Here is a 20,434-nt window from a genome sequence, read left to right as displayed (position 1 = left end):
TAAACACGGACGGCACATGGATGCACTGTACGTTTTATAGGATATGATGGGCACGTGCGGTATCCGTGAGAGGAATGGACAACACACGTACTGGAAACTGGATGTGTGAAGAAGGCCTTAGGGTATGTCTCCACGTTCAGGATTGCATCAGGATTTGGTCAGGATTTTCCATCAGTATTTGTAAGCCAAAACCAGGAGTGGGTGATAAATGCAGAAGTGGTGCATATGTTTCTATTATACTTTTCCTCTGATTGTTCCACTCCTGGTTTTGGCTTACAAATACTGATGGAAAATCCTGACCAAATCCTGATGCAATCCTGAACGTGGAGACATACCCTTAGGGTATGGCTCCATGGTACGGCTTGCCGGCGGGTTCGCCGCAGCGGCGAAGCCGCTCGGCGCTAAGCCCCGCCCCCTTTCTGGGACGCGATGGTGCCGGATGTGTACAGTACACATCCGGGATCATCGCCCCCCTCGCCATAGGGCCCTGTGATATGTCTTGTGGGGACGCTGCGTCCCCGCAAGGTGTACGGACATGCTGCGTTCTGAAAAGACGCGCAGCATGTCCGGAGTCGCAGGGCCGCCGCGTGCGGGTTTCCACGCATAGTGGAGACGGGATTTCATAAAATCCCCTCCACTATGCTGGAACATCTGGACGCTGCTTGTTTGACGCTGCAGCGTCAAACAAGCAGCGTTTACTGACCGTGGAAACATACCCTTAGGGTATGTGTCCACGTTCAGGCTTGCTTCAGGCTTTGGTCAGGATTTTATGCAAGTAAAATCCTGACCAAAACTGCACCTGAGGTCACTGGCAGGTCACCTGCGGTGTTCCTGCGTGTTTTGCTCATTGTAGCAACATGCTGCGTTTTGAAAAAACGCACCGCGCATGCATTTTCGCGGCAAAAACGCATGCGTTTTTTAACGCATAGTGGAGTCGGGTTTTCATGAAATCCCCTCCACTATGCTGTAACATCTGGACGCTGCGTTTTTGACGCTGCGGAATAACGCAGCGTCAAAAACACAGCGTTTCCTGAACGTGGACACATACCCTTAGAGTGTTGAGGGCATTGGAGAGGAATAATGGAGACACACCCTAAAGTCTTTATTCATCAGGCTATTTATTTTTGGCCACGTTCACACGTTCAGTATTTGGTCAGTATTTTACCTCAATATTTGTCAGCCAAAACCAGGAGTGAAGCAGTCAGAGGAAAAGTATAATAGAAACGGGTCACCACTTCTGCATTTATCACCCACTCATGGTTTTAGCTTACAGATACTGAGGTAAAATAATGACAAAATACGGAATGTGGCCTTAAAGGGGTTTTCCCAAGAGCAAAATACATTTTAATTAATAGATATTGGAATAATAGTAAGTTCCACAATTGGAAGTATTAAAAAAATGTTCCTGTGCTGAGATAATCTTATAAATGTACCCCTGCTAATGGCTGTGTCTGATCGTGCAGGAACATGGTCTCCCTGCTCAGGAGCTGTGGTATGATCAGACCATGTTCCTGCACGCTCATACACAGCCATTACACAGTACACAGCAGGGGCAAATGTATAAGATTATGTCAGAACAGGAACATTTTATTTAAACACATCTAATAGTGGAAATTATTATTGCTCAAAGCTCTATTAACTAAAATGTTGATTAAAATTAACTTTGTTCATGGGGAAAACCCCTTTAAGGCTGATTTAACACTTCTGTTTTTTCTGATACCGGAAGAACCAGTATCGGAGATATTCGTGTCCGTGTGTGTACGCCGTATATCATCTGTGTGCCATCCCTGTGTCCGTTTGTAACCTACGTGTGTATCGTCCATGTGGATACATACCGGTGAAAAAATTTTTAGGCTGGAATTTAAGGGTTTGACATGTAATTAAAGAGTTAGATGTGGAAAATGTGTTTTAATTTATTAATTAGCATGTAAAACCATAATAAATACAGTGATCTTGGCCATATAGCCTTTGGCTTCTGTGCTAGTGGTCTTTTGTTTGGCTAAAAATGTCTATTTCCAATGAGGCATTGTTTTGTTTCTATTGACTTTTGTTATGTCACTTTGATGTTCGGCTAAAAAACAATCAAAAACATAATCCCAATTTGTTCACCCCATAAACGTAATCTGTGTAATTTTTATGTTGTTAATAAAGCATGATTTCTCTCTCAAATTTATGTTTGAGTAACATACACTCACCGGCCACTTTATTAGGTACACCATGCTAGTAACGGGTTGGACCCCCTTTTGCCTTCAGAACTGCCTCAATTCTTCGTGGCATAGATTCAACAAGGTGCTGGAAGCATTCCTCAGAGATTTTGGTCCATATTGACATGATGGCATCACACAGTTGCCGCAGATTTGTCGGCTGCACATCCCAAAGATGCTCCATACAAGGCAGGATGGATCCATGCTTTCATGTTGTTTACGCCAAATTCTGACCCTACCATCCGAATGTCGCAGCAGAAATCGAGACTCATCAGACCAAGCAACGTTTTTCCAATCTTCTACTGTCCAATTTCGATGAGCTTGTACAAATTGTAGCCTCAGTTTCCTGTTCTTAGCTGAAAGGAGTGGTACCCGGTGTGGTCTTCTGCTGCTGTAGCCCATCTGCCTCAAAGTTCGACGCACTGTGCGTTCAGAGATGCTCTTAGGCCTACCTTGGTTGTAACGGGTGGCGATTTGAGTCACTGTTGCCTTTCTATCAGCTCGAACCAGTCTGCCCATTCTCCTCTGACCTCTGGCATCAACAAGGCATTTCCGCCCACAGAACTGCCGCTCACTGGATTTTTTTTCTTTTTCGGACCATTCTCTGTAAACCCTAGAGATGGTTGTGCGTGAAAATCCCAGTAGATCAGCAGTTTCTGAAATACTCAGACCAGCCCTTCTGGCACCAACAACCATGCCACGTTCAAAGGCACTCAAATCACCTTTCTTCCCCATACTGATGCTCGGTTTGAACTGCAGGAGATTGTCTTGACCATGTCTACATGCCTAAATGCACTGAGTTGCCGCCATGTGATTGGCTGATTAGAAATTAAGTGTTAACAAGAAGTTGGACAGGTGTACCTAATAAAGTGGCCGGTGAGTGTATGTCTCCCCTTTAGTTGTGTGTTTTTGTTGTGAGAGCCCTTTTTTGTTTCTGCAAACTCATGTGTTCCCTTTTTAAACCAAATTACTTTCTATTGTGTATTTTATATTGTACATTTGATCAAATGATTCAAGCTAGCCTTAACATATTTGGTAATGGTGGGCAAACTAACACACCAGGGATAGCATATTTTTTTGGCCGAAATCATTTTTAACACCTTTCCGACAATATTACGCCGATGTGTGGACCCCCTCCCTTTGATGTGGGCTCTGGTGCTGAGCCCACATCTTTCCCGGTACATGACAACTGTTTTGAACAGCTGACTTGTGCCCCGAATAGCTGTGGGTGGAATCGTGATCCACCCGTGGCTATTAACCCATTAAATGCTGCTGTTAAATGCTGACAGTGGCATTTAAGTCAAGTTTCTGGCCATCGGGCCGGAACCCGCCCACCGGTGACCCCGTCACGTGATCGTGGGTCACCGGCTCATTGGCATGACAACCAGAGGCCTCCTGGAGACCTCTATGGTTGTCCCTGCCAGATTGCTGTGAGCGCCACCCAGTGATCAGCGCTCATAGCAAGTGAGTAATTCTACTACATAGAGGCAATCTGATCATTGCCTCTATGTAGCAGGGCCAATCGGGTTGTGGCAGCTTCTAGTCTCCCATGGAGACTATTGAAGCATGCCTAAAGTAAAAAAAAGTTTTTAAAAGTATAAAAAATATATAAAAATTCAAATCACCCCCCTTTCGCCCCTTCAAAATAAAACTATTAAAAAAAAATCAAACATACACATTTGTTATCGCTGCATTCAGAATTGGGCGATCTATTGATAAAAAAAAGATGAACCTGATCGTTAAATGGCGTATTGAGAAAATAAGTCAAAACGCTAGAATTACATTTTTTGGGTCGCCGCAACATTGCATTAAAATGCAGTAACGGGAGATCTGCACCAAAATGGTATAATTAAAAACGTCAGCTCGGCGCGCAAAAAATAAGCCCTCACCAAACCCAAGATCATGAAAAATGGAAATGCTGTATCGGAAATTGGTGCAATTTTATTTTTTAACAAAGTTTGGAATTTATTTTCACCACTTAGATAAAAAACACCCTAGACATGTTAGGTGTTTATGAACTCATAATGACCTGGAGAATCATAATGACAGGACAGTTTTAGCATTTAGTGAACCTAGTAAAAAAGCCAAACAAAAAACAACTGTCGGATTGCACTTTCTTTGCAATTTCAACGCACTTGGAATTTTTTTCCCGTTTTCTAGAACAAGACATGGTAAAACCAATTGTGTCGTTCAAAAGTACAACTCGTCCTGCCAAACACAAGCCCTGACACGGCCATATTGACAGAAAAAATAAAAAAGTTATGGCTCTGAGAAGAAGGGGAGCAAAAAACAAAAACGCAAATCCGAAAATACCTCCGGGGGTTAAGAGGTTATATAATAGTAGGCAACAATCAAACTAACATATGTGCTTTATTGTTCACAAAACATATGAGGATCAGTTTGTCTTAACGACATTGGTACACGCCAAACATATTCAAACAGATGTAGAAATAACTATTTTTTATTACAAATTTACAAATTCATCCTGACTAAACAACGACTCTTGTGTGGTGTTTTCCGGGGCTACACCTTCAGGGATGGAGGACTGTGTGGGCATTTGAGAGTGTGGGATGTGTTGGTGGAGTGGTGGATTTTCGACAGATGTTTCCACATATATTTATCAAAATCCAGAGGTAGCTGTGTGATAAGTTTGTGTTTCCAAGGAGGGTGTAGTGGTAGTTGTTGATATTTAGAACTCACAGGTTCCATTTGCCTTTGTGGCCGTGATACCTGCCAGAGATATGTTTGGCCAGTTTTGTGTTGATGGCTGAGGGTTTGGATGCACATACAAGTGCTTCTCACTAAATTAGAATATCATCAAAAAGTTAATTTATTTCAGTTTTTCAATACAAAAAGTGAAACTCATATATTAGATAGAGTCATTACAAACAGAGTGATCTATTTCTAGTGTTTATTTCAGTTAATGTTGATGATTATGGCTTACAGCCAATGAAAACCCAAAAGTCATTATCTCAGTAAATTAGAATAATTAACAAAAAACACCTGCTGCATTTTCACTGCATCAAAAACACAGGCTCTTACTGTTCCAGTAAAATGTGTGTATGGGGGGGGGTTAACACGGAGTAAACTAACCTGCAGTGAGTGATTCAAATCTGCAACATGTCTATGTACAAGTATGCTGAGTTTTATATGCTGATTTTCCCCATTGAATTACATTACAGTAGATGTAGAAAATCTGCAGGTAAAAATGCATATGATCTGCAAATGACTGTCAATAAAGTTTTGTCAAATACCAGCAAAATCAAGCAACTTTATCTAAAGCATGAAATAACAAAATGAAAAAAAAAATGCTTTGTCAAAAATGTGAAAAAACACATATAAGAAACACATTCAAAAAAGCATTGAAAAAAATCAAGCAGGCTAATAGGTGTAGAAAATCTGCATAATCAAAAACGCATCAAATACTCATTGTGGTAACTTAGTAATGTCAGAATAGATATTTCAGGGACACAATAAAATTTTTCTGTAGGAGAAAAAACTACAGCAACAGATCAGATTAATGATTTTACTTTTAAAATTGCGATAGTAACAGATTAATTTTATACAAAAGGTGAGACAAAAAAAAATTGCTGGCAATCATTTTTTCAGAAAAAATATCATTTACATTTTAAGGTAAAAAAAAATGTGCTGAAAAGTTTCATTACCTAAACATATAAGTTTACCCATTACCTCAAATATAAGCTTTCCCTTCACCTCAAAATATAAGCTTACCCATCACCTCAGAATTATAAGCTTACCCATCACCTCAAAATTATAAGCTTACCTATGACCTAAAAATATAAGCTTACCCATCACCTCAAAATATAAGCTTACCCATCACCTCAAAATTATAAGCTTACCCATCACCTCAAAATATAAGCTTACCCATCACCTCAAAATTATAAGCTTACCCATCACCTCAAAATATAAGCTTACCCATCACCTCAAAATTATAAGCTTACCCATCACCTCAAATTATAAGCTTACCTATCACCTAAAAATATAAGCTTACCCATCACCTCAAAATATAAGCTTACCCATCACCTCAAAATTATAAGCTTACCCATCACCTCAAAATTATAAGCTTACCTATAACCTCAAAATATAAGCTTACCCATCACCTCAAAATATAAGCTTACCCATCACCTCAAAATTATAAGCTTACCCATCACCTCAAAATATAAGCTTACCCATCACCTCAAAATTATAAGCTTACCCATCACCTCAAAATATAAGCTTACCCATCACCTCAAAATTATAAGCTTACCCATGACCTCAAATTATAAGCTTACCTATCACCTAAAAATATAAGCTTACCCATCACCTCAAATTATAAGCTTACCCATCACCTCAAATTATAAGCTTACCTATCACCTAAAAATATAAGCTTACCCATCACCTCAAAATATAAGCTTACCCATCACCTCAAAATTATAAGCTTACCCATCACCTCAAAATTATAAGCTTACCTATAACCTCAAAATATAAGCTTACCCATCACCTCAAAATATAAGCTTACCCATCACCTCAAAATTATAAGCTTACCCATCACCTCAAAATATAAGCTTACCCATCACCTCAAAATTATAAGCTTACCCATCACCTCAAAATATAAGCTTACCCATCACCTCAAAATTATAAGCTTACCCATGACCTCAAATTATAAGCTTACCTATCACCTAAAAATATAAGCTTACCCATCACCTCAAAATATAAGCTTACCCATCACCTCAAAATTATAAGCTTACCCATCACCTCAAAATTATAAGCTTACCTATAACCTCAAAATATAAGCTTACCCATCACCTCAAAATATAAGCTTACCCATCACCTCAAAATTATAAGCTTACCCATCACCTCAAAATATAAGCTTACCCATCACCTCAAAATATAAGCTTATCAGTCACCTTAAAATATAAGCTTTCCCATTGATACGCTCGTGATGTGAATTTGTACTTTACCTAACTAGTATATTAACCTTAAAGCACAATCCATGAAACAAAATTAGATGCAAAAAATCTCCATAATTAGATATATGAACACATCCCTTAATATGTAAATTTTAAGGTGAAAGGAGGATACATTGCAGAAAAAGTATTGTTTAAAAATTAAATTAATTTTTAAACTATACTTTTTCTTTAATGTATCTTCCTTTCTCCTTTAAATTTACATATTAAGTAATAATAATAAAATAATCTTTGTTTATATAGCGCCAACATATTCCGCAGCGCTTTGCAGTTTAACAGTTTCAAACGCAAGTTATAAGTAACAACTTTAACAATACAATAATTAAAGCAAAATAAGGCGACCCTGCTCGTGAAAGCATGTAATCTACAATGAGGTGGGGGAGATACAAAGTGCAGGTGTGTATTTACAATGATGTATTTACAGTGATGGTCCAGCCATCTTCAGGGGGTGGGGGATAGGTGGAAGTAGTGAATGGGCTACACACACACAAACCTAAAATGACTATTAGGGAACGTGATAGGCCGCTCTGAACAAATATGTTTTGAGGGCACACCTAAAACTATGCAAATTGTGAATGGTCCTAATTTCTTGGGGTAGAGCATTCCAGAGGATTGGTGCAGCGCCGGAGAAGTCTTGGAGATGGGAGTGGGAGGTACGGATTAGTGCAGAGGTGTCAAAAGTCAATTGCAGAGTGCAGCAGTCGGCTAGGCCAATAGACAGAAATAAGGGAGGTGATGTAAGGGGGTGCCACACTGTGGAGAGCTTTGTGGGTGAAAACAAGTACTTTGAATTGGATCCTATAATGAATGGGTAGCCAGTGTAATGACTGGCCGGCTGCATCTGAATACCGATTAGCCAGGTAGATGACCCTGGCTGCTGCATTGAGGATAGACTGAAGAGGGGAAAGTCGAGTAACAGGGAGGCCAATTAATAGAGCGTTACAGTAGTCCAGGCGGGAGTGGATCAGGGTGACAGTGAGGGTTTTGTTGTTTCCATGGTGAGAAAAGGGCGGATTCTAGAGATGATCTTTAGGTGTAAGCGGCATGAGCAGGCAAGAGATTGTATATGGGAAGTGAAGGAGAGATTGGAGTTAAACGTAACACCCAGACAGCGCGCCTTCTGCCGGGGTGTTATTATGGTGCCACCCACGGAGAGGGAAATGTCAGGTTTAGGCCATGTGCACACGTTCAGGATTTTTCGCGCTTTTTTCGCTATAAAAACGTGATAAAAACGTGAAAAAAACGCTTACATATGCCTCCTATTATTTACAGGGTATTCCTCATTTTTTGTGCAAATGTTGCATTTTTTTCCACGAAAAAATCGCATCGCGGAAAAAAAAGCAACATGTTCATTAAAAATGCGGAATTGCGGGGATTCCACACACCTAGGAGTGCATTGATCTGCTTACTTCCCGCACGGGGCTATGCCCACCATGCGGGAAGTAAGCAGATTATGTGCGGTTGGTACCCAGGGTGGAGGAGAGGAGACTCTCCTCCACGGACTGGGCACCATATAATTGGTAAAAAAAAAGAATTAAAATAAAAAATAGTGATATACTCACCCCTCTGATGGCCCCCGAAGTGTTCCCGCCTCTCCGGTGCATGCTCTCTCTTCCGTTCCTAAAGATGGTGTGGTTCAGGACCTGTGATGACGTCGCTGTCTTGTGATTGGTCGCGTGACCGCTCATGTGACTCACGCGACCAATCACAAGCCGCGACGTCATCGAAGGTCCTGAACCACACCGGCATCTATAGGAACGGACGCCGCTGAGGAGATTGGATGTCTGCAGAGGGTGAGTATAACCATTTTTTTATTTTTTTTATTATTTTTAAACATTCTATCTTTTACTATAGATGCTGCATAAGCAGCATCTATAGTAAAAAGTTGGTCACACTTGTCAAACAGTATGTTTGACAAGTGTGACCAACTTGTCAGTCAGTTTTCCAAGCGATGCTACAGATCGCTTGGAAAACTTTAGCATTCTGCAAGCTAATTACGCTTGCAGAATGCTAAAAAAAAACGCGAAAAAACTGCAGAAAATTTCCGGTTTTCTTCAGGAAATTTCTGCCAGAAATCCGGACGTGTGCACATACCCTTAGGGAGGTTAGTAGATTGTGGGAGCAGAAGAAGTTCAGTTTTGAGAGGTTGAGTTTCAGATAGAGGGCGGACATGATGTCGGAGACTGCGAACAGTCACGGGCATCCTGTAGTACAGCGGGAGTAAGGTCAGGGGATGAGGTATATAGTTGTGTCATCGGCATAAAGATGGTACTGAAAGCCAAATCTGCTGATGGTCTGTCCAATTGGGGCAGTGTAGAGAGAGAAGAGAACGGGGCCAAGGACTGAGCCCTGAGGTACCCCAACAGTGAGAGGAAAAGGAGATGAAGTGGAGCCAGCAAACAGAACACTGAAGGAGCAGTCAGAAAGATAGGGAGAGAGCAGTGTTCTTAATGCCTAGTGCCTGGAGCCTAGAGAGTAGGAGAGGGTGGTCAACAGTGTCAAAAGCTGCAGAGAAGTCGAGAAGAATGAGCAGAGAGTGGTCACCATTACACTTTGCTGTCAGAGAGTCATTGGTCACTTTGATGAGTGCAGTTTCTGTCGAGTGTAGGGGGCGGAAGCCGGACTGTGAATGGTCTAGGAGGGAGTGAGTTGAAAGGTAACGGGTAAGGTGGGAGTAGAGATGAAGGGGAGGTTGGAGACTGGTCTGTATTTATTTGTGCAGGATGGATCAAGAGAAGGTTTCTTTAATAATTGAGTAATGATAGCTTGTTTGAAGGAGGAGGGGAAAATGCCTGAGGAGAGGGAGAGATTAAAGATTGTAGTTAGATGAGTTGTGACGACTGGAGAGAGAGACTGGAGGAGATGAGAGGGAATGGGGTCAGTAGTGCATGTAGTTGGACGACAAGAAGAGAGGAGCCTGGAGACTTCTTCTTCTGTGATGGGATCGAACGTGGAGAGTGAGCCAGGAGAATTGCAGGGAGGGATGGGAGTCACAGCACTTAGTGGCTGGGAGCGGATTTCCTGACGGATATTATATATTTTCTCTATAAAGTGGGAGGCCAGGTCATCAGCACAAATGTCTGTGATAGGGGCTTGTACTTTTGGCCTGAGGAGGGAGTGAAAGGTGTCAAAAAAATTGTTGATGTGTTAATAAGTGATGTGTTAATATATAGTATTTTAACCTGCTATGTACTCATGATTAATAAACTATAAATTATATTTTAGGAAGAATATGTTGCAGAAGGGATAAAATGGTCCCCTATTGAGTACTTTAACAACAAAGTGGTGTGTGATCTCATTGAGAACAAGCTGGTGAGTATGGAGAGATATTTAAACTTCTATCTTCCACCTCATTAATTTGATCCCCGATACAATCTGAAAAGGGGCATTACTCTCAGCCAGACACATCTGCTGTTGGGGACCAAGTTGAGAGGCCACATTTCATATTAGATGGTTGACTGGCGGTCCCATCAAAATCATTGGCTTCAGCCAATATTCATCTACTGTGAATGACTACCTTCAAAGTTTTGGACCACTAAACAAATGAGGTTTAAATAAAACTTAAGAAACTAATTTTTTCTTCATCCTATTGTGCAAATACTTGATGCATATTACAAAGTAAAATATAATACTAGTCCCTGTTTGTACTCATAGTCTTCTATCCACCCAGAATCCTCCCGGTATAATGAGTGTACTGGATGACGTGTGTGCCACGATGCATGCCACAAGTGGGGGTGCAGATCAAACTTTATTACAGAAACTCCAGGCAGCTGTGGGTACCCATGAGCACTTCAACAACTGGAATTCGGGCTTCGTAATCCACCACTATGCTGGGAAGGTAAAGATTATCCAACATATCAGTCAATTGAAGGAAACTAATTGAAGATATCAAATTTTAATTCATTTGATCATCAGGCAATACTGCAGCAAAATGGCACAATCAAACAATCTGAATAAGGCCGGTGTCACACTGTGCGTGTGCAATGCGAGAAACTTGCGGGAGTCTCTCGCATCAATACCCGACACTTCCGCCAGCACTCAGGACCAGAGTGTGCGGCTGCATGTATTTCTATGCACCTGAACACTGCGGTCCGAACCGCTGGCGGCTGTGTCAAGAGTTGATGCGAGAAACTCGCGCATTGCACACGCAAGTGTGACCCCGGCCTAAGCACAGTTATCAAACTGATGGAGTAAATGCAAGTCTACATATCTTAAATGTCTTCCTTAGGTCTCATATGATGTTGAGGGATTCTGCGAGAGGAATCGAGATGTTCTTTTCATTGACCTCATTGAATTGATGCAGAGCAGTGAGTAGTAAGTAGAGTATAATTCCTTGGCTTAGTTCTCTTTTTGTATAGTAAATTGTCAAATTAATACAAAAGCCATCACTACCTCCCACAAATACAACAGAAAGGTTTGTGAAGTTGGTGAAGTAGGTATTTGTGTAGCAGAATGTGAAACACTACTGGCATACATAGTACCGTAAATGACCAACCAAAATATTGGTCATCTAGTGAGAGATCCTCTCAAACAAAAATTTCACCACAGAATATTCTGTCACACAGTAATATTTTCCAAATCAAAAGTTTCCTTTGGGAAATCAGTTTTATCGTAATGTGAAATCAGAGCTTTCTGAGATTTACTTATGGTCAGAAACTTGTGTGTTAACGTTAATCTGTCACTAAGATCAACTCCTCCCTTCCCAAGCCATATATTTTGGCATACAGGTCTTTGAAATGTACTGTAAATCCATTTTCAACTTTATATATTCATCTGTTGTTATATCCCAAATGAATTTGCATTTTCATAATATGCAAATGAGGCGTTAAGTGCTCTTGGTATGACAAGAAGCACCCCCATTAACTTTTTTCCCTTAAAGAGAACCTGTCACCTGAATTTGGCGGGACCAGTTTTGGGTCATATGGGCGGGGTTTTCGGGTGTTTGATTCACCCTTTCCTTACCCGCTGGCTGCATGCTGGCCGCAATATTGGAATGAAGTTCATTCTCTGTCCTCCGGAGTACACGCCAGCGCAATGCAAGTCTTTTTACAATGCAAGTCTTTTCCAGAGACTTGCATTGTAAAATAGAATTCAAGCTCACACAGAGTGCAGTAGGATCTGCAGAGTCTGAACTGCTGTCACATGTCTCAGAAGAAGACCAAAGCCACACTGGATCCCGGAGAAGATAGTGATCGATGAGTATATTAATGCAATGATACTACACTATACTTATTATTTATACAGGTTTAGGGAAAAAAAAGCCACTGCCTTCAAAGGTTGTTCTCCTGCCAGCGCCAGCCTCTTTAGCTTCATTGATAGCTCATTGTCTTTAGGATATCAAGTACCAGGCAAGGAAATCAGACAGTAAGTTATTAATTAAGCTAAAAACGTTGGTGCTGAGTGGGGAAACAAGCTCTGGAGGCACTTGCCCAGGAAGTGCTCTGTCAGGTTAACCCCTTTCTGACCTCGGACGGAATAGTACGTCCGAGGTCAGATACCCCGCTTTGATGCAGGGCTCCGGCGGTGAGCCCACATCAAAGCCGGGACATATCAGCTGTTTTGAACAGCTGACATGTGCCCGCAATAGCGGCGGGTGAAATCGCGATTCACCCGCCGTTATTAACTAGTTAAATGCCGCTGTCAAACACTGACAGCGGCATTTAACCGGCGCTTCCGGCTGGGCGGCCGTAAATGAGCGCATCGCTGACCCCGTCACATGATCGGGGGTCAGCGATGCTTCTGAATAGTAACCATAGAGGTCCTTGAGACCTCTATGGTTACTGGATCGCCGGTAGCTGTGAGCGCCACCCTGTGGTCGGCACTCATAGCACACCTGCATTTCTGCTGCATAGCAGCGATCTGATGATCGCTACTATGTAGCAGAGGCGATCGCGTTGTGCCAGCTTCTAGCCTCCAATGGAGGCTATTGAAGCATGGCAAAAGTTAAAAAAAAAGTAAAAAAAAAAAAAAAATATATAAAAGTTTGAATCACCCCCCTTTCGCCCCATTCAAAATAAATCAATAGAAAAAAAATCAAACGTACACATATTTGGTATCGCCGCGTTCAGAATCGCCCGATCTATCAAAAAAAAAAAAGCATTAACCTGATCGCGAAACAGCGTAGCGAGAAGAAAATTAGAAACGCCAGAATTACGTTTTTTTGGTCGCCGCGACATTGCATTAAAATGCAATAACGGGCGATCAAAAGAACTTATCTGCACCAAAATGCTATCATTAAAAACGCCAGCTCAGCATGCAAAAAATAAGCCCTCACCCGACCCCAGATCATGAAAAATGGAGACGCTACGGGTATCGGAATATGGCGCAATTTTTTATTTATTTTTTTTGTGTGTATGTCCGGGATTGGCATCTGCACCGTCGCAGCTACAGCCACAAAATTTTGCACAGTCACACATCTGGACCCTGAGAGCGTCATAGGCTATGTTGTGAGGCGAAATTTTAACCCCGCGCATTCCAATTCACAATTTTGCCCCTATCTACATAATGGGGAAAAAGTGAAAGGAAAAGTGTTGGAGGCAAATTGACAGCTGCCAGATGTGAACAAGGGAGACTTAAAGAGTGAGAACGATGGCGCCAAAGAGTATATACCGTACAGTTGCTAAGGTGGGGCCCCGACATGGGATACTCACCACACACGGGGATATGAACACACACACAAAATGCGCCACACACTACCACGTGCTTGAACACATATACCACCTTCAGCACACATTTCACCACACATACACCAACCTCGCCACATAAAAGTCGAAACACAAAAGTCGCCGCTTAAAACTCGCCACGTGCAAAACTCGCCACATGCAAAACTAGGCTCACGCAAAACTCGCCACACGTGCAAAACTCACCTCATGGAAAACTCGCCACACGCAAAACTTGCACACGCGGAAAAATTGCCACATGCACAAAAGTTGCAACACATGCAAAAGTTGCCTCACACAAAACTTGCACATACTCAAAAGGCACCACACATAAAACTCGCCACGCGCTAAACTCGCCATGCGTAAAACTTGCTGCACACAACTTGCTACACTAACCTGTCACATGCAACTCGACTCAAAAAGTTGCTACACGCATGTCGCCACACAAAACTCATCTCACAAAAGTCGCAACATGCATGTCGCCACACGCAACTCAACACACACAACTTGACACATGAAACTCGCCCTAAAACACACACAAGTCTGGTATTATCCTTCAAAAATAAAAATCTGATTAATAAACAGACAAACTACAAGAGCAACAAATGTACCATAAAGGAAATACGGCAGCTGTCAGTCACATGACCTGTCTATTATGTGTATGTGTGAGCTAATATATACTGCCAGGGGGAAGAGCTTCCTGTTGGCTGGGGATTTATCAGGCTGCCAATTTAGCTTACAAATACTGAGGTAAAAATACTGAGCAAATAACGTGTGAACGAGGTCTAATACAGGAGGAGATGACACACAGATATATACTATATACAGGAGGAGATGACACACAGGTATATACTATATACAGGGGAGATGACACACACATATATACTATATACAGGGGAGATGACACACAGGTATATACTATATACAGGGGAGATGACACACAGGTATATACTATATACAGGGGAGATGACACACAGGTATATACTATATACAGGAGGAGATGACACACAGATATATACTATATACAGGAGGAGATGACATACAGGTACATACTATATACAGGAGGAGTTGACATACAGGTACATACTATATACAGGGGAGATGACACACAGATATATACTATATACAGGAGGAGAGGACACACAGGTATATACTATATACAGGAGGAGATGACACACAGGTATATACTATATACAGGGGAGATGACACACGTATATACTATATACAGGAGGAGATGACACACAGATATATTCTATATACAGGAGCAGATGACACACAGGTATATACTATATGCAGGAGGAGATGACACACAGATATATACTATATACAGGAGGAGATGACATACAGGTACATACTATATACAGGAGGAGATGACACACAGGTATATACTTATACAGGAGCAGATGACACACAGGTACATACTATATACAGGAGATGACATACAGGTACATACTATATACAGGAGGAGATGACATACAGGTATATACTATATACAGGAGATGACATACAGGTGTACTATATATAAGGGAGATGACAAACATGTATATACTGAGGGGAAATTAGAGGTGTGAGGTGAAAATGAGGGGTGTGAGGTGAAAATGAAAAGGTGTGAGTGCAAAATGAGAGGAGTAAGGGAAAATAGTGGAGTGATCAGAAAATGACAGATGTGAGGTCGAAATGACAAGTGTTAGGGGGGAATGAGAGGAATGAGGGGGGAATGAGAGGAGTCAGGGGAAAATAAGAGGAGTGAGGGGGAAAATGAGAGGTGTGAGGGAGAAAATGAGAGATGTGAGGGGGAAAATGAGAGGCGTGATGGGAAAATAAGAGAAGTGAGGTGCTATAACTAACCACAGATATTTACTATGCCCAGGCAATGCCGGGCTCTTCAGCTAGTAGTATTATATAGGTGTTATTTACACATAATACCAAGCCATTGCTTGTTCAAAAGTGCTACATTGACATAGTTTCAGATATTAGACTAATTTGGTCAGTGGCTAACAACAGTACTTATAAACAGAAACGTGTATTCTTTTTCTGTCTAGCCAGTTCATACAGAGTCTTTTCCCAGAAAAATTGGATTCAGATAAGAAAAGTAGACCGACTACAGCAGGCTCAAAAATCAAGGTAATATCAAGTCAAAATCTGCTGATTACTGTAAGCACACTGCTTCTCTTCTCATACAATATGAGATAGGTTCAGCACAGTTTAATCGATGCAAGTCACCTGGAAGCACTGTGTCACAGTCACTGGGCATTAGTATTTTTATTTATTTATTTTACTCACTTTAAGGGTACGTTCACACAGGACTTTTTTGCTGCTTTTTTTTGCTGCTTTTTTTCATGCTAATTTTCAGCTGCTTTTTACAGTACCAGTAAAGCCTATGAGATTTCAGAAATCTCATGCACACACGTTGGTTTTTTGTTTGATCAGTATTTTCTGCTTTGCTGCTTTTTTTGGACATAGGGCATGTCACTTCTTTCAGCGTTTTTGCTGCGTTTTTGCAGCGTTTTTTCACCCATTGACTTGAATGGGTGATGAAAAAAAACGCTGCAAAAACGCTGAAAAAACGCATGTAGCATTATTTGCTGCGTTTTTTGTGCAGAAAATCATGGCCAGCAGGAAGGGATCTCACAGCCAAGAGCTTAGGGTGTGGTTAGTGAGGTAGTTAGTGCGCTAAGCCCCGCCCCCTTCCTGGGACGCGATCATGCCGGATGTGTTAACTCTTCACATCCGGGATGATCGCTCGCTCCCATAGCGCCCTGTGATATGCCTTGCGGGGACGCTGCGTCCCCGCAAGGTGTACGGACATGCTGCAATCTGAAAAGACGCGCAGCATGTCCGGAGTCGCAGGGCCGCCGCGTGCGGGTTTCCACGCAGAGTGGAGACGGGATTTCATACAATCCCCTCCACTATGCTGGAACATCTGGATGCTGCTTTTTTGACGCTGCAGCTCTGCGCAGCGTCAAAAAAGCAGCGTTTCCTGACCGTGGAAACATACCCTAACTGGTCTGTAGGAGCCAGATCTCTTAATGGTTGGTAGGGGACCAAATACTTATTTCTCACTGCAAAATGCAAATAAATGTATATAATTTATACAATGTGATTTTCTGGATTTTATTTGTGATATTCTGTCACTCAATGTTAAAATTAACCTACCCTTAAAATTAGAGACTGTTCATGTCTTTGTCAGTGTGCAAACTTATAAAATCAGAAAGGGATCAAATAAAATTTCCCCCACTGTATATACCAGGATGGGGCACTTGTGTACCAAGATGGGGAACAGGATAAGGGACATATATACCAGGATTGGGAATATACAGTATATACCAGGATGAGGAACATACAGTCATGGCCGAAAGTGTTGGCACCCTTGAAATGGTTCCAGAAAGTGAAGTGTTTCTCCCAGAAAATTATTGCAATTATACATGTTTTGTTTGTATTGTGTGTATTGGAACAACACAAAAAAAAAATAAAAAAAAGGCAAATTTCATACAAAACCCAAAAATTGATCAGGACAAAATTGTTGGCACCCTCAACTTAATATTTGCTTGCACACCCTTTAGAATAAATAACTGCAATCAATTGCTTCCTATAACCATCAACAAGCTTCTTACCCCTCTCAACTGGAATTTTGGACCACTCTTCTTTTGCAAATCTCTCAACAGGTGTTCAATGGGATTTAGATCCGGGCTCATTGCTGCCACTTCAGAATTCTCCACCACTTTTTTTCCATCCACTTCTGGGTGCTTCTTGAAGTATGTTTGGGGTTGTTGTCCTGCTGAAAGACCCAAGACCTAGGACATAAACCCAGCTTTCTTACACTGAGCACTATATTACAACCCAAAATCCTTAGGAAATCTTCAGATTTCATGAAGCCTTGCACACACTCAAAGCACCCAGTGCCAGAGGCAGCAAAACAACACCAAAACATCCTTAAACCTCCACCATATTTGACTGTAAGCACAGTGTTCTTTTCTTTGTTGGACTCATTCAGTTTTCATTAAACAGTAGAATGCTGTGCTTTACATAAAAGCTCTATCTTGGTCTCATCTGTCCACAAGATGCTTTCCCATAAGGATTGTGGCATTCTCATGTACATTTTGACAAACTGCAGTCTAGCTTTTTTATATCTCTGTGTCATCAGTGGGGTTCTCCTGGGTATCCTGCCATAGTGTTTCATTTCATTCAATTGTCGATGTATAGTTAGTGCTGACACTGATGCACCCTGAGACTCCAGGACAGCCTGAATTTTTTTGGAACTTCATTGAGGCTGCTTATCCACCATCCGGACTATCCTACGTTGCAACCTTTTATCAATTTTTCTCTGTTGTCCACGTCCAGGGAGATTAGCTACAGTGCCAAGGTGTTATGATCTGGTGGCCTAAGAGCAGCATGAGACGTACTCTGGAGAAGGTGGTACCTGTACTGACCGCAGGCCCTGAACTTAACACCGCAACTAGAAGTAGCCGTGGAATGTACCTATCACTCCCTAGACATCTCGACACAGCCGGAGGACTAATTACCCCTAGAGATAGAAAAGGGAAAACTATCTTGCCTCAGAGAAAATCCCCAAAGGATAGACAGCCCCCCACAAATATTGACTGTGAGAGGAGAGGGAAAAAACACACAGACTGAAATCAGAATTTAGCAAAGGAGGCCACTTCTAGCTAAATAGAAAGGATAGGACAGAGTACTATGCGGTCAGTATTAAAACACTAGAAAATATCCACCACAGAAAATACAAAATCTCCACAGCTAACTAAAGATATGGAGGGTATATCTGCATCTCCAGAGATACCAGCTTGGCTAAACAAATCCTTATACAGACCAAGCTGGACAAGACAAAAACATGGAAAAGAACTGAACATTAAGGCCACAGCATGTGGACAGCAAAAATCAAGGCCAGAACTTATCTTCGATGAAATGAACAGCAAAGCAGGAGAGAACAGGCAGGAATGTGAATCCTCCAGGAACAATGGACAACTGGCACTGACTAAAGGGTCAAGCAAGACTAAATAGCCCAGTCATAATTGCAAAAAGTGAACACACCTGATAAATGCTGCGATTCAGAGACAGCAGTGCTACCACTTATAACCACCGGAGGGAGCCCAAGAGCAGAATTCACAACAGTACCCCCCCCCCCTTGAGGAAAGGTCACCGAACCCTCACCAGAGCCCCCAGGCCGATCCGGACGAGCCAAATGAAAGGCACGAACCAAATCCTCAGCATGAACATCGGAGGCAACAACCCAAGAATTATCCTCCTAGCCATAACCCTTCCATTTGACAAGATACTGAAGCTTCCGCCTCGAAAAACGAGAATCCAAAATCTTCTCAACCACATACTCCAACTCCCCATCAATCAACACCGGGGCAGGAGGATCAACAGAGGGAACAACGGGCGCCACATATTTCCGCAACACAGATCTATGAAAAACATTATGGATGGAAAAAGAGGCTGGAAGGGCCAAACGAAAAGACACTGGATTGATAATCTCAGAAATCCTATAAGGGCCAATAAACCGAGGCTTAAACTTAGGGGAAGAAACCTTCATAGGAACATGACGGGAAGACAACCAGACCAAATCCCCAACCCGAAGCCGGGAACCAACACACCGACGACGGTTAGCAAAACGCTGAGCCCCCTCCTGAGACAACACCAAATTGTCAACAACATGAGCCCAAATTTGCTGCAACCTGTCAACCACAGAATCCACCCCAGGACAATCAGAAGGCTCAACCTGCCCCGAAGAAAAACGAGGATGAACACCCAGAGTTACAAAAGAAGGGTGAAACCAAGGTAGCAGAACTAGCCCGATTATTAAGGGCAAACTCGGCCAATGGCAAGAAAGCCACCCAATCATCCTGATCAGCAGACACAAAGCATCTCAAATAAGTTTCCAAAGTCTGATTAGTTCGCTCGGTTTGGCCATTTGTCTGAGGATGAAATGCGGAAGAAAAAGACAAATCAATGCCCAGCCTAGCACAAAAGGCCCGCCAAAACCTAGAAACAAACTGGGAACCTCTATCGGACACAATATTCTCCGGAATGCCATGCACACGAACCACATGCTGAAAAAACAACGGAACCAAATCAGAAGAGGAAGGCAACTTAGGCAAAGGTACCAAATGAACCATCTTAGAAAACCGGTCACAAACCACCCAGATAACCGACATCCTCTGGGAAACCGGAAGATCCAAAATAAAATCCATAGAAATATGCGTCCAAGGCCTCTCCGGGACTGGCAAAGGCAAAAGCAACCCACTAGCGCGGGAACAGCAAGGCTTGGCCCGCGCACAAGTCCCACAGGACTGCACAAAAGAACGCACATCCCGTGACAAAGAAGGCCACCAAAAGGACCTACCAACCAAATCTCTGGTACCAAAAATCCCAGGATGACCAGCCAACACAGAACAATGAACCTCCGAAATCACTTTACTAGTCCATCTGTCAGGAACAAACAGTTTCCCCACTGGACAGCGGTCAGGTTTATCAGCCTGAAATTCCTGAAGAACCCGTCGTAAATCAGGGGAGATGGCAGGAAGAATCACCCCTTCCTTCAGAATGCCGACCAGCTCAAGGACCCCAGGAGAATCAGGCAAAA

The 20,434-nt window shown here is 42.2% G+C and overlaps 1 protein-coding gene across 1 annotated transcript in view; it reads left to right on the top strand.

Moving 5' to 3' along the window:
• Positions 1–20,434, top strand: part of MYO1F (myosin IF) — a 302,201-nt gene that overhangs the window by 174,779 nt on the left and 106,988 nt on the right. Inside the window, exons 13-16 of the mRNA XM_077273492.1 lie at positions 10,397–10,483; positions 10,842–11,009; positions 11,400–11,485; positions 15,873–15,954. Of these exons, the coding sequence (XP_077129607.1) occupies positions 10,397–10,483; positions 10,842–11,009; positions 11,400–11,485; positions 15,873–15,954 (423 nt within the window). The remainder of the gene's footprint in view (positions 1–10,396; positions 10,484–10,841; positions 11,010–11,399; positions 11,486–15,872; positions 15,955–20,434) is intronic.

This window comes from Ranitomeya variabilis, chromosome 1 (genome assembly GCF_051348905.1).
Source record: "Ranitomeya variabilis isolate aRanVar5 chromosome 1, aRanVar5.hap1, whole genome shotgun sequence".
NCBI classification, from domain to species: domain Eukaryota; kingdom Metazoa; phylum Chordata; class Amphibia; order Anura; family Dendrobatidae; genus Ranitomeya; species Ranitomeya variabilis.
The sequence above is the reverse complement of the archived record's forward strand: the minus strand, read 5'-3'. Positions and strand labels throughout refer to the sequence as shown.